This window comes from Achroia grisella, unplaced genomic scaffold (genome assembly GCF_030625045.1).
Source record: "Achroia grisella isolate CSIRO2021 unplaced genomic scaffold, CSIRO_AGI_Agris_v1 utg474, whole genome shotgun sequence".
Lineage (NCBI taxonomy): Eukaryota > Metazoa > Arthropoda > Insecta > Lepidoptera > Pyralidae > Achroia > Achroia grisella.
In genome coordinates, this window is record NW_026712878.1 from 4,750,905 (window position 1) to 4,767,599 (window position 16,695).

The 16,695-nt window shown below is 33.7% G+C and overlaps 1 protein-coding gene across 1 annotated transcript in view; it reads right to left on the reverse strand.

Annotated features, from left to right (window-relative positions):
• Nucleotides 1–16,695, reverse strand: part of LOC131845455 (sodium-coupled monocarboxylate transporter 2) — a 45,404-nt gene that overhangs the window by 17,688 nt on the left and 11,021 nt on the right. The window contains exon 2 of the mRNA XM_059194520.1: nt 5,153–5,370. Within this exon, the coding sequence (XP_059050503.1) occupies nt 5,153–5,363 (211 nt within the window). The 5' untranslated portion in view covers nt 5,364–5,370. The remainder of the gene's footprint in view (nt 1–5,152; nt 5,371–16,695) is intronic.

Below are 16,695 nucleotides of genomic sequence, written 5' to 3' on the forward strand. Positions count from 1 at the left end.
CATGGGCGCCGGTAATCACATACCATCAGGTGAGCCTGCTTGTTTATCCCATGTGTTATAAAAAAAAGAGTTGTATTTCCATCATGTGGGACGTCAGTTCGTTTATCATTGCATTTACGTAATAAAATACTAATAATACTCTTTCCGGAGTTCCGTTAGATACATACATACTCGTACATACATATCATTACAATCATTTGCATAATAATGTGTTAATATTACAAATATTGTACAACCAAGCTAATGATATCATTTCGTACTACATTGTTTATTTAAAATGATATCAGTGTGTACAAGAAAATGTCAAGAATACACAAATATTACTAATAAAAAAATTCCAATATTAATTCAACAGAAGTTTAGTGAAAATTATATATTTGCGATATGTCTTAACAGAGATTTAAAAGAGTTTTTATATGTTTATAAACTCTTTTAATGAAATTCAGTCGCTACGAGATAGAAAATAAGGTATCAAATTATATGGCAACATAATGATGGAACATTTAGAAATGTAATAACATAATAAATACTGTATATTTAAACACATAGAGCCTTGATAGAAAAATGTAGAGCAATCTAGAATAGAATAGAATAGAAAATCAGTTATTCAAATAAACTTACATTTAAGCACTTTTGAATAGTCATCACATTTTTTTTAATCTACCGCTCATTCGGAAAGCTGTCTCATCACATGAAGAACGAGCAAGAAACTTGCGTGTTGCTCTTTTAAATAATTTTCAAATCCAATGTGGTGAACAATAAAGTTTGAAGAACAGCATGAAGTAACTATATAAATGTATATTGCTATATGTATGTATATAAATACTTGATTAATATACTGTATTGAAACATACGTTTCATATTGTTAAATTAGTTTTTTTTTAATTAAAAATAATAATTCACACAGCGCCATCTAGACCCAAGTTAAGTCAGCTAAAGCTTGTGTTATGTGTACTAGATAACTGAACATATGCATAGATATTTTTTTTTTTTGTAAATACATACTTATTATATATAATTAGAAATACATTGAACTAAAACCTAACACATATTTATATTATCTGTCAGATTTTACATATAATAGTAATAAAACCCCGGATAATTCACACGTCATATAATCTCAAACTAAGCAAAACATATAATATTGGTACTGAACATCTGATAAGTTTTTTTTTTTATAAATACATACATAATATATATAAAAAACACCCAGACCGACACCAACAATCATACTGATGAATACAAATATTTGTATCGTACTAGGAATCGAACTCGCGACTATCGACGTGCTAAATCGCTACACCAATGAGGCCGTCATATAAAAAACTAGCTTTTGCCCGTGGCTTCGCTCGCGTTAATTTATCCCCTTAGGGGTGGAATTTATCAAAATCCTTTCTTAGGGGATGTCTACGTCATAGTACCTTTAAGTCTCAGCTCGATCGGTTTAAAATTGACAAAGTTTCATATAAACTTTCATCCCCTATTTTATCCCTTTGGGGGCGGAAGTAATCAAAATCCTTTCTTAGCGGATGCCTACGTCATAACATCTACCTGCATGCCAAATTTCAACCCGCTCCGTCCAGTGGTTTGGGCTGTGCGTTAATAGATCACTATGTCAGTCACCTTTGAGTTATATATATTTAGATGTTACATTACAAGTACAAACAAGTACCTGTAAATTTATATTTGTAATCTCAAAGGCTTCGCCTTAGCCTAGGTCATTTCTAGAAAACCGTATACATTCTCAACTTGTAGAAATGTGGTAGCACCGGTTAATACACTATAAATAGCATGCTATCTAGTTGTAAGGCAGTAGCATCCAGTTTGATTGTCTACCTACTTCAAATGAGTCACCAGACTGAAATAATGTAAGATATATCATATGATAATGCTTGATCGATGTCAGTTTCCTTGACACTACATATATAAAATCGTCACTCATGGGTGGGGATATGAATGACTGTATATCTATATCTATACTCTATACATATAAATAAAATTGGAGTGCCTGTTTGTAATATTGAAATAACCGTTTTTTACTACATGCATATGAATATAAATACGGTTCATACACCAAAAAACCACTTTTTAAAATTTTTGTCTGTTTGTCGGTCTGTTTGTTCCGGCTAATCTCTGAAATGGCTGGACCGATTTTAACGGGACGTTTTTTTGGAGCTGAAGTAATAGGGAGTAACTTAGGCAACATTTTTTTTTTAAAAATTCTTTTATTCTAGAAAAATTAAATTAAATTCCACGCGGACGAAGTCGCGGGTCCAGTATATAATATATGTATATATATACATATATATCTATACTCATAATATAAATACATGAAGCAAAAATTTATTTTGCGCGGAAGAGGAAAAATTCCATTATATTCTAGACCAGACCGATACAATCATACTCACGAATACAAATAGCACCATGCGAACAATCGAATATATATATATAATACATCCCCACAACCTCACGAATACAAAAAGCACCATGCGAACAATCGAACCCACAATCATGGAAGTAAAGCGGTATGCTAAACCGCTAGACCATCAAGGGCGTCGTAAATGTTTGTAATATATCTCATTAAATGCCAAATAGCCACAACGCAAAAAAAAAAACTGATATCACTTTTTTTCCAAAAATGGTAGCTAAATGGTTATGATTTTTATATTAAAAAAAGACATCCATGATTCTAGATCTAACACATAGGTATACCAATTATAGATTCATAAAAAAAATAAAAATATTACAGTGAAAATGTTGATGAGTTCTCCTGTAAAATTCACAGTTTGCGTCATGTGTGATAGAGATATTGAGTGGATTACATATATAGTTCTAAATATAATTTACTTCGTTCCGACCGTAGTTGCACGTTACATACAAACTGTTACTTAGCAACAATACTTATTTTAAATGTGATGGATTATACTTTTTCTTTTTAAATCAATCCCTTAGTTCCTTAATCCATTACATTTAATACATTGTACATCTCTACATTTAAATAACATACATAATATAAAACAATATACAGAAGAGTAAACAATAGAACAATAGTAGCAAAACATATCCAAAATTAAATCTGCTAAAATACTAATAATTACTGTTGGACCTATCGGTTGGATATATCGGTTGGATCATAGAGATATTGAGTGGATTACATATATAGCAGTAAATATAATTTACTTTCGTTCCGATCGCAGATGTACGTTACATACAAACTGTTACTTAGCAACAATACTTATTTTAAATGTGATGGCTTATACTTTTTCTTTTTAAATCAATGTGCCTAATAATGTGGCCCTATGGCATTATGAGCATCGAATCCGCGACCAACGGAAAGTAAGGCAAAATGTGTAAACTATTAGATCACTTATATCGTCGCATTAATTTATACTTACGTTAAATTTACAATGTTCCGTTACACGCAATTATGCAATAAAAAGACGTGTAATGGAATGCACTTATATAACGTACTAGCGTGTAACGAAACGGGTTTAATGAGCCGAATTCCAGCGATAGTATTGGCGAAAGTAAATAAATCCTATCACATCTAACGAGGAAGACCTTGTATAGAGTCATCTGTGTTGATACCTCTGTCTTACGACCCGCCTGATGGTAAGTTGTAATCGTTTTGGATAATTCACACAGCTCCCAAGCAAATTTTGTGATATAGGCACTGGACGACAGATAGAAATATTTTTTATACACAAATATACATAGAAAACATAGAAACCAATCATCATATTCATAACAAATGTTTGCATTGTGCGAGGAATCGAACCCACAATCATTAGTAGTAAGGCGCTACACCAATGAATACTGTAAATTTTTTTTTCGGACTACTCTAATGCTGTTGGCCGCAGCTGGCCTTTACAGCTTCACCGGACGGTGGGCGAGTGCTGATGGCACTCAAAACCCGCGGAAGGACTTATGAAGTGGCTGAAGGCCAACTCCCGCCTGACAGATCCTCATCCTTTCACCGCCCCTTCCTCCTAATTACGAAAAAAATATTTTAGTATATGCATCAGTTGTTTAGTACCCATAACACAAGCTCTGCTTAGCTTGGGACTAGATGGCGCTGTGTGAATTGTCCAGAATTAGTATGATTTCTTCATAGTTATTAATAAATACATGATTAATTAACAATACCAGCCTTATCATGTGTACAACACCTAGTTTGGTGGTTATATTAATTATTTTTCCTTATACTGACTAAATGATACGCGCAAAGCCAAGATTCACCAGCATATTTCCGAACGGTAAAAAAAAATACATCGACTGTTACAATTAAGTATATTTCTTTTGAGGTCGTTCTTTGCACGATCCAAACATTTGTATTCATGAGTATGATTTTGTATTGATCTGCGGGTTTTCTATGCATATTATGTATGGAATTACAAAAAAAAAAGTCTAAAACAGAAATTTTGTACATATTACGAAAATTGCGCGCATAAAGAAGTATGAAATTTCACTCACTTATGGTTATATATATAGAGAAGAATTGTAGAATATTTTTTTTAATTATGCATAAAATTACATTAAATACAAAAGAAATATTACATACACGCGCATATATAGTCTTTTGTTTGTTATAGTCTGTGGCCAAATTGAGAATAGATTAACATTGTTTGCTTTTACTATTATTTATAATAATAATCTAAAGACAATTCACACAGCGCCATCTAGACCCAAGTTAAGCTAGCTAAAGCTTGTGTTATGGGTACTAGAGGACTGATACAAATACATAGATATATTTTTTTTCGTAAATACATACATATTATACATAGAAAACACCCAGACCGACACAAACAATTATACTCATAAATATAAATGTTTGTGCCGTGCGAGGAATCGAACCCGCGACCATCGGACGTAAAGCGGTGTGCTAAATCACTAGACCACCGAGGTCGTCATTATTTGTTTATAGTCTTACTGAATAAAAACACGCTAACAGTATTAGCTGAGTCAGCTCCTTTTGCCTAGAATATGCAGTGCAAGGTACTATTGTTTCTGTTTTATATGTAGTTTATATTTAATCTCTGATTTACAAACAGTGTATCAATATCAACTCAAATGTATGTACAATGTACATGTGTCTTTTGTTCTGGCAATAAATATATATTATTATTATTTAACAGATATAAAAAGAACTCACCCAAAAACGATCGGACCCCAAGAGTTCCTCTCGCAACAGACAGTATCATCACCAATAAAGATACACCGCCGCCAGCAAAGATATACGCCTGTTTGGCGTTCCCTCCAGCATCTTTAGTGTCCCTGCGTCTCTTCCACAGAGGCACACAAGATGAAGCACAGATAAATACAGCAAACACTATACACTCCCACGCCAACAGACCGGAATGCATTTTGAATCTGTAAAGAGCAAAATTGATTATTTATAACTGACTGTCAACTACTATTTTATTACACTCTGAACCAATTTCGATAAGCTTTAATACATAGATTGTTTAAGAAGCTAGCTTGATTAAGAACATAGAGTGTTAACTATGGAGATGAAATGGGATATAAATAATTTCTAAAGTATGCTTTATAAAATTAAAGATAAGTAACTTCGAGCGATCTACTGTATGAAGAGTCGTGACTCGTGAGAGAAATTCAAAGAGGCAAATATTCTCACCGTTGCTTCTCAATTTATATATTGAAATATCCTATATGTTCATAAAAATCTTGACTTATTTCCAAAAAACAGCAATATTCATAATATTAATACTAGATTTAAAGACAAACTTGCTGTCCCCAAGTATCGTTTAGAAAAGTTAATAGGTCTTTTATGGGAATAGGTATAAAAATTTACAATAAGATACCAAAGGATATGTTGGAATTACTCTTAAATAAATTCAAAACATCTGTTAAATTATATTTGCTGAGCACAGTATTACTCACTAAACGATTACTTGAATGACGAGCGTGCATGGCAATAGTTGTTCATGCACTGAATTTTCATTTAATGTTAGACATAGACACCTCTATAAAAATACATTGTAAATAAACTGGCTTTAAAAAAAAAAAAGTAATTCAATTGAGTTTCTTGCCAGTTCTTCTCAATTGGATCTATATACCGAACTGGACGGTAGGGAAAAAATAAAATTATAATGTAAAAATTTGACGTTCATAAGCGGCTAAAATGTCCTACATGAATAAATGATTTTTGAATTTGAATTTGAATTTGAATTTATATATTCTAATTTACCTATATTTTGTGGTTTAATCTAGTGATATAAAGACAACCAAACTATTTAAAACCAACGACTTTGGTTTTTGAGTTAAAATATTAAATAATATCAGATAAAACTTTTGAATTTTTTTTTATTTGTGATATTTAGGGTCGGTATGAAAGGGTTGACATGTTTCGTAATAGAAACACGAACATTAATTAAAAATATAAATATATATTTTAAAATTTATTGTTAGTATTTACATAACCTAATTGTACAACTAAGAACCTAAAATTAAAAAGCTTAAAAAAAATATAATATGATGACTAAAATATATTATTAAAAAGGGTCCCTTTAGGCAACGTTCCGAAGATACTGGCAGCGTTCCCTCTTTGAATAGCTAGACTAATTCTTTGTCGAAGGTAGCTGCCAGCTCTTCGGTCTTCTGTGATGTCGACTAATCTTTTCGTTATTTCTTTGAAAAGTCTTATAGCGCTAGGACCCCACGGACCAAGGGTCTCGACTAATAATCCCAGGACAATTTACACAGCGCCATCTAGTCCCAAGTTAAGCTAGCTAAAGCTTGTGTTATGGGTACTAGACAACTGATACAAATACATAGATATTTTTTTTTTGTAAATACATACATAGAAAACACCCAGACCGATACAAGCAATCATACTCGTGAATACAAATGTTTGCGTCGTGCGAGGAATCGAACCCGCGACCATCGGACGTAAAGCGGTGTGCTAGACCGCTAGACCACCGAGGTCGTCATAAAAAAATACTGACATTAGACCAAACTGATATACTAGACACTTTTAGATAACATCATTATATATGTAGTCGGAGAAAGGATATTGTCAGTAATGTGGATTCTTGACCCCATTGCTAGCAATGTACCATGTCAAAATTCCCTCTATACGGTACCATCTGGAAACCATCGTGATATGTTCCAGTTGAATTTGATAAATTCACGTGGAACTTATTAATGTACCATGTCAGGTTGACCTACACGTTCCCCCTGGATCCCATCGTGATAAATTCTTGGTGAATTTGTCACGATGGGCTAATTGACCTGACCTCATGCTCGTCTTATCAACCTCCACTGATGCCCCGCCAGCGAAAACCGTTAACGCAGCCGGGTGCACTATTTAAAAAAAATTCCGGGAACTGTCCGGAATTTTCCTCTCTGGTAATTTTAGAATGCTAACAAATTCGTCACAGAATGCAACACGCTGTCACAAATCTTGGGAACTGTACAGAATTTGCCTCTCTGGTAATTTTAGAATGCTAACAATTTCGTCACAGAATGCAACACGCTGTCACAAATCTTGGGAACTGTACAGAAATTCCCTCTCTGGTAATTTTATAATGCTAACAATTTCATCATGGAATGCAACACGCGTGTCACAAATCCCGGAAAGTCGGTGCGAAAAGGGGGTTGTTAGTAATGTGGATTCTTGACCTCATTGCTAATAATGTACCATGTAGGTTGACCTCCACGCGGTTCCCCCTAGAAACCATCGTGATAAGTTCCAGGTGCATTTATCACAATGGGCTAACTGACCTGACCTCATGGTCATATTATCATCCTCAACTGGTACCACTAGCGTAAACCGCTAGCGCAGGTGGTACTATTTCATTATCATATACAAATATATATCTTATATATAAAATTCTCGCGTCACAGTTTTCGTTCCCATATTCCTCCGAAACGGCTTGATCGATTCTCATGAAATTTTGTGAGCGTATTGAGTAGGTCTGAGAATCGGCCAACATATATTTTTCATCCCCCAAAATGTTAGGGGTAGTCCACCCCTAATTTTTTTTTTTATTTTTTAGACAAAATTTTTAGTTTCTATTTTTTTATGATACAACATACAAAAATACATACAATCCTAAATTTTCACCCTTCTATCATCAACCCCTATTTTTTATAGCGTTATTAATTTATATGGCAAAACAACGTTTGCTGGGACAGCTAGAATATATATATATATGTTTTTTTTTTTTGTTTTATACTGGCAACTCTCGCCATCTCATACCCGTCCGTGTGTTGATAGTTTTATACAAAATATATACAAAAAAGGTCCTAAACAAAACGGTTTTCAACTCTTCAAATTCTCACCATTATTTTGATAACATCGTATTCCAACTTACCGCACAATTGTGGCAATGATTTTGTTATTATGGACTATTATATATAATGGACTACATATTATTATAATGTATTATTATTAAATGTTTATATATAATGCATTATTATTATACATTTATATTGCTGACGTAAAGATATAGAAAAAATTGTAAATGTTGACGTCACTGTCGTTTGGGAAGTAAATTATTGCTAACTAGTGGTTTTTATAATTGAGTACATCCTCATCCTCAGGTAATTTCTGCCTTGTTTCCTGTTTTATTTTATTTATTTACACTATGGACTTTTATATAATAACTAGCTGCAACCGCGACTTCGTCTGCGTGGAACTTAACTTTATTTTTCTAAAATAACAGTAGCCTAAGTTACTTCTTATTACATCAGCTACATGCCAAAAGAAGTCCCGTCAAAATCGGTCTAGCCATTTCAGAGATTAGCCGGAACAAACAGACAGACAGACAAAAACTGTAGAAAATGTTATTTCGGTGTAGTGTAGTTATTTTATTTATATGTATAGATAATTATAATAAATATCTCTTACTAAAAGCCATATTACTAAACACTTGTCGCATAACAAGAAAATTTCTGATTTTGACAATAATAACATCTTCACATACCTCTCCCACACTTAGCTTTCTTTTAAATAAGAGAAAAGAAGAGAAATAAAAAATAAATAATAATAGTTAGTACTTTAATGTTTTTTACTTAGTATTTTAAGTACTTAGTTGCATTTTGTAAATACATACATAATACAAATAAAAAACGCTCAGACCGACACAAACAATCATACTCATGAATACAAATAAATGTACCGTGCGAGGAATCGAACCTGCGACCATCAGAAGGAAAGCGGTGTGCTAAACCGCTACATAGAAAACGCTGAGAATGATGCAAACAATAATAATCATGAATACAAATTTTTGCGCCGTGCGAGGAATCGAAACCGACCATCTGATATGAAGCGGCATCCTAAACCGCTAAACCACCGAGGCTGTATAACAATAGCACAGTCATAACAGTCATACAACAGTCATGCAACAGTCATAAACAATCATGCAGTTAATGTTAAACAATTTGTTAGATAAAACGAAACCACAAGATGCATAGTTTAGTATATGAAATTGTACTTATTATCATTAAATAATGATTTAAGTAATATGTGATAGATATAACTAATGGCTGTAATCATTTCACATAGATATTGTTATCACGAGTGCATTTTCATCAATAGAAATGGTAATTTCTTTATACTAATTATTTTTTGTTTTATATATAGTACGGTGTGACCGGCTCTGGTCACGTCGTTTTCATTTTTTTATAACACAGGGGACGTACGAGCATGCGGCTCACCTGATGGTAAGTGATTACCGCCGGCCATGAGCACCCGCAACACCAGGGGAATTTCAAGTATGTTGTCGGCCTTTTAAAAAGGAATAAGCTCTTTTCTTAAGGTTTCAATATCGTATCGGTTCGAAAATACCATTGCTGGAAGGTGATTCCACAATGTGGTTGTGCGTGACAAAAAGTTTCTAGAAAACCGCACTGTGGAAGACCGCCATTCATTCAGATGATCAGGATGGTATTTCAGTTTCTGGCGGGTGGTACGGTGGTGAAACTCTGCAGCTGGTATTAATTCTTTAGAACACTCCCCGTGATATATGCGGTAGAAAATGCACAGAGATGCAATATCTCGCCGCAAAGCCAATGGGTCGAGTCTGTCACATAGACGTTGATTACCAATGGATTCTGGCTGCTCGGTTCTGAATGCGGTCAAATGGAAGTAGCTGGTATTGTGGTGCTCCCACCCAGAGATGAGAACAGTATTCCATGTGCGGCCGGAACTGCGCCGCCGTGAAATACCGTCTCACTCAGTAGAGTGAGACGGTATAGCCTCAAAAAAGCTTGGTGTGCTCTACTGAGCACACCAAGCTTTTTTGAGGCAAGAATTAGGAAGAAGCAGATGATGAATCCGCTTCTTCCTAATTCCATTTATTTGTGGTCGGCGTAATATTTTTTCTCTTCCATTCATCCCTGTTCGCAGTCATCTCATTATTTCTAAGATGATATGGTAAGAAAGGGATTTCTTACCATATCATCTTTCACACAGTCCATCCATCTCTTTTTCGGCCATCATCTGCCTTTATAACCATCCACATTCATATGTAACACCTTCCTTAAAATATTATCTTCATTCCTACGCATTACATGCCCATACCATGGCAGACGATTACTCTTCAACCTCTCCGATATCGACGCTATTTTCGTACTTCCTCTAATGTATTCATTATTTATCTTATGCATTCTTGATTGGGGTAAATAGATATCACGCCTCCGTACCCAGTAATTTCTCTGCCATATCTGACTCTACCAAGCAAGCCACCTCACTGCCATATAGGTTATATAAGTATCTGGTACGCAGACGACTTTGTATAAAGTCTACTTAGGAAACTGTTATCTCCTTAGGTAACTTCAAGAAAAATTAAATACATACATGCTTCATAATATTAATCTATATTATTCTAAATGCTACAATATGGCACGAAATAACGCATATTCAACTACAAACTTACATATTTTATCAAATCAGTTAATTTATTAATGTCATATATAAATATTTGTTATAGGAATATTGTACGTTATAATTATAATAATAAAGTAAAAATTTAATAAATCATTTTGCACACTTGATGTCTTTATCGGTGACGCTGTGGAATGTACGAGAAGAATGTGTATAGATTCATAAAAAGAAACAAGACAATATTGCAGCTGTTCGCCGTTCCTTTTTCAAAATGGTGCATTTTATTTTTAATAAATATTTAACGGCTATTTTTTGGAAATAGAGACTTGCAAAAGAAAATATTATTTATTTCTTGATGGCCAGCATTATTCTATTAACACTATTTGCGATCGCAAACAATAAAAATATGTCATTATAAATACATAAAAGTGTAATTCCAATATCATATAAATAAATTAAAATTCGATATTTGAACAGTGTATACTAAATGCAGGCACGTTTGTCTTCTAAGTAATCAGTTATTGAGAAATAAACATTGTGTCGTCATGGCGTAATGGTCTCCTATACTAGTGCATAATACCATAAAGGTCGTGAGTTCGAATCTGGCCAATATTAAAAGACTTTCAGTGGGAATTGATGTTTTTAACTGATTCTTCGTTTACTAGATACATGTAAACTATACAGTTAGCATATACAGTATCTAGCAGGACCTAGACTGAGCGATATAAAAGTTAGTAAAATATACCCATCAGTGACGGAAATTCTTCTTCGCACGGGTGTAAATGTTACATACACACATACATACACACATAGGGAAGGGCAGATAGCGACAGCGGCTTTGTTTTATAATATACTAGCCACCTACCCCGGTTTCGCACGGGTGTAAATGTACTATACATACAAACCTTCCTCTTGAATCACTCTATCTATAAAAAAAATCGCTTCAAAATCCGTTGCGTAGTTTTAAAGATTTAAGCACACATAGGGACGGACAGACAGCGACAGCGACTTTGTTTTATACTATGTACTGAAGACATCTATATCAGTCATTCACATAAATATATACACTAAAATAACAGTGTCTTATGACCTGCAACGTATCTAAACGTAGGTGTAAAATATCACACGATACCATGATTTACAACCGCAAGGTATGCTGTAATTAACATTGAATAGTTGCATAATAGGCAATTAGATACTAGTCATTGTTCCCTACACATTATTTATTTATTTATTCACCTAAAACAATATAAATTGTATAATATAACATAATACAGTAAATTTTTGTCAACAACATAATAGCAACTTATTATATTATTTACATAACCTAATTGTATAATTAAAAAGTTAAAAAAAATATAATATGTTGACTAAAATATATTATTAAAAGGGGTCCCTTTAGGCAACGTTCCGAAGATACTGGCAGCGTTCTCTCTTTGAATGGCTAGACTAATTCTTTGCCCGAAGTAGCTGCATAGCAACTTAAATATTAATTCTCAGTTAGCATAGTGCAGTAAGTCCTCATAGATCTTTATGTATTTTACATAGTATATATTACATAGTATAAAACAAAGTCGCTCTCGCTGTCTGTCCGTCCCTATGTATGCTTAAATCGTTAAAACTACGCAACGGATTTTGAAGCGGTTTTTTTATAGATAGAGTGATTCAATAGATAATATAGTTAGAGTGGGGATTGATCGGGGGGGATGCAAATAGTGAAGTTATATTCCAGAAGCGCACTAAATGTTGTTTTTATTATAAAATTTTGAACTGACCGCAGACCGACACCAGCCAGTTCATCATCAGTTGCCTATGCTCATCTTATCATCCTCCACTGGTGTCTCACCAGCGTAAACCGTTAGCGCAGACGAGTGCGCTATTACATTATCATAGAAGAAAAAAATACATGTAAGATTGCATTGAGTTATAATCAACATATAAACTCGCTTGTCTCAATCGGGAATCAAATTAAATGAGCACAGATAATTAAACATAAATTTCAAGACGATCCTGATAGTCCTATGTTTATATCGGCTGAATGATCTACAGCCAGTGATGCTAGAGTGGAGGTTTTCCCTAAATTTGGGGAGTTTGAGGCGATAGAGGAAAATTTAACATGTGCAAAGTTTGGAGGTTTTGAGGAAGATGACGGATATAAATTGAGAGATTTATTAGAATATATTTTTAAAAAGGCAAGATTAAACAAGAATAATATTAGTATATTAGAAACTACGTCCCATTAGAACAGCCAATATAGACCTCTTTATTTGAGATTTCTTTAAACACTGAATTCTGAGTGGATTTTGGTTAGAACTTAAGCGAAAAAATCAGTGTCACCTAGCAACACTATCTAAAGCTGTAATCGTGAGAAACCCTATGTATAATACGTATAAGTGCATAAGGGTAAAAGGTATTGTTAGAAATGGGGATATGTAATCCCAAATGAAGACTAGGATAAGAACCAAATAAACCAATTAGAAAATTATCACGATCTATATGAGCTATCAATACAGACTTCTTATTGAGAGTGTGACTGAAATTGGAACACATCAATTATTATTAAAAAACTAAATAATTGTATGTTCTATGAGTACATATAATTCCCGAGAGGGCTCGCAAAGAAGTCATGTCAAGTCATGAGTTACATATAAAAATAATATGTATATGGATTTGTATCAGTTATCTATGTAGTTCGCATATTAAATAACTGATACAAATACATAGATATATATTTTTCGTAAATACATACATATTATACATAGAAAATACCCAGACCGATACAAGCAATCATACTCATGAATACAAATATTTGTGCCGTGCGAGGAATCAAACCCGCAAAGTAAGGAGGTGTATTATTAAACCGCTAGACCACTGCGGCCGTCAAAATAATATAATATTTATAAAAAGAATGGTGGACAATCTGCTAGTAACAGGAATTTTTTTCTTAAAAACTCAGATTTTTCCGCAGATTTTATAAAGAATTTAAGGGAAAAACGAACAGTTATCTGGCAACACTGTCCACAGCTGTAGTCGTGAGAAACCCTATGGTATTCCACCGGACCGGTTGCATAGCCAGCGAAACTCGTTTCTGCAGGATGAGCTAATATTTTCATTGTGCCCAAAGCCACTTTAAGCGCAATAACCTCAAAAGGGCATGGCAATACATAAATTATAATTAAATGCATACCTGTGTCTGTTTGTTTGTCATAAATTATTTTGTATCCAAGTAAATACACCTTAATAACAACATTTGTTATGTTTACTATTTCATATTGCATGTTGTATGCGAGCTTGCAATCTTTATTACTTACTAGTCTACTACTATTACTAATAATCCAAGATTGTATAATATTTAGATTTAATTATAAAATTGTACTTTTAGGAATTCCAAAATTATTCACTTGTATATCATAAGTATATCTATACATATAAATAAAATTGGAGTGTCTGTTTGTAATATTGAAATAGCCCTTTTTTACTACATGCATATGAATATAAATACGGTACATACACCAAAATAGCATTTTTTACAATTTTTATTTGTCTGTGTGTTTGTTCCGGCTAATCTCCGAAATGGCTGGGCCGATTTTGACGGGACTTCTTTTGGCAAGCAGCTGATGTAATAAGCAGCAATTAAAAAAAATCTTTTATTTTATAAAAATAAAGTTAAATTCCACGCGGACGAAGTCACGGGAACAGCTAGTCAGAAATAAAAAATTTAATTTAATATATCGTCAGATTAAAGCAATAACAATAATCGTCCAAGATATGGAAGTTATATGTTATATATGTATATCATTATACGCAAATAAAAACTTAATAAAACAACCAAATTTATTAAAAATTAAAAATTTGTTTAAGGTCAACTAAATATAAATATATTGTGATATTAAAAACAAATATGCTGCATCTGTGGATAGAAATGGGCATCTTTTAACATTATTATAATTTATTTTACACCTACTTGTAATCAGTAAATCGATTTATTGATTGATGAACTAGTCATATAATTCAAAACACAAAAGGAAATTGACGTAAAACGTAACCCTTACTGCCTACCTTACGCCAAGACATACGCTCGAATATAATAAAAACATAATGTTAAAAATTGAGTATACAACTAGTGGAATTATGCTAGCACATTCCCTGTACCCTGATACGTATAACTGATACTGGTGAATGGTAAGAGAAAACCCTGGGATCAATGGTAAGTCCAACCTAACCCCACGCTCTAAGGGGATTGTTAGGAATGTGTACTAATGACCCCATTATTAGCACTGCACTATTTCAGAACCTCTTCCTCCTAGAAACCATCGTGATAAATTCCTGATGAATTTGACACGATGGGCGAACTTACCTGACCTCATGCTCATCTTATCATCCTCCACTGGAGCCCCGCCAGCATAATCCGTTAGCGCAGGTGCACCATTCCATTATCTTGACGACCTCAGTGGTCTAGCAGTCTAGCACACCGCTTTACGACCGATGGTCGCGGGTTCGATTCCTCGCACGGCACAAACATTGGTATTCATGAGTATGATTGTTTGTATCGGTCTGCGTGTTTTCTATGTATAATATTTATTTATTAAGCTTTACGACTGATAGTCGCGGGTTCGATTCCTCGCACGGCACAAACATTTGTATTCATGAGTATGATTGTTTGTATCGGTCTGTGTGTTTTCTATGTATAATATTTGATTACAAATAAAATCTATGTGTATGTATCAGTTATCTAGTACCCATAACACAAGCTTTAGCTAGCTTAACTTGGGTCTAGATGGCGCTGTGTGAATTGTCCTGAGATTATTAGTATCCATAAAAAACCCCATGATTCCACATATGATTCACAAACTTAATATATTAATTGCGTAGAGGATGTTTATTCGTTGGCTATTATGGCTATATATATGGCTAGACGTATACAAAATAAAATTAATAGCGTAGAATGTGATACAGTTTCATATTTATATTAATTTCTATTTGACCAAGTGCTGTATGATTTCAGAGAACTATTATATTCAACATATAGTCGTATTTCATCTGCAACACGATACGAAACAATAAGAATAATGTATAGCATTCATTCCAAAAAACCTATGTATATTACTTTATTTGTTCACTTTGTTCATTGTTTCGTATGTTAACATTTTTTTTTCCTTTTGTATCCTGCAATCGGCTCACCAAGCCTGTAACAGATATGTTGTGGGACTGTTGACGGGAGAGAACTATACCTCCAATGACGATTTTTTTTTCGGACTACTCTAATGCTATTGGCCGCAGCTGGCCTTTACAGCTTCACCGGACGATAGGGGGCGAGTGCAGATGGCACTCCAAACCCGCGGAAGGACTTATGGAGCGGCTGAAGGCCAACTCCTGCCTGACGGAATAATAAAATTTGTTATGTTTCCTATTTCATATTGCATGTTGTATGCGAGCTTGCAATCTTTATTACTTACTAGTCAATAATCCAAGATTGTATAATATTTAGATATAATTATAAAATTGTACTTTTAGGAATTCCAAAATTATTCACTTGTATATCATAAGTATATTTATACATATAAATAAAATTGGAGTGTCTGTTTGTAATATTGAAACAACAGTTTTTTACTACATGCATATGAATATAAATACAGTACATACACCAAAATAACATTTTTTACAATTTTTATCTGTCTGTCTGTTTGTTCTGGCTAATCTCTGAAATTGCTGGACCGATTTTGACGGGACTTTTATAGGCAGGTACCTGATGTAATAAGGAGTAACTTAGGCTACTTTTATTGTAGAAAAAATCTTTCAATTTAGAAAAATAAAGTTAAATTCCATGCGGACGAAGTCGCGGGTAC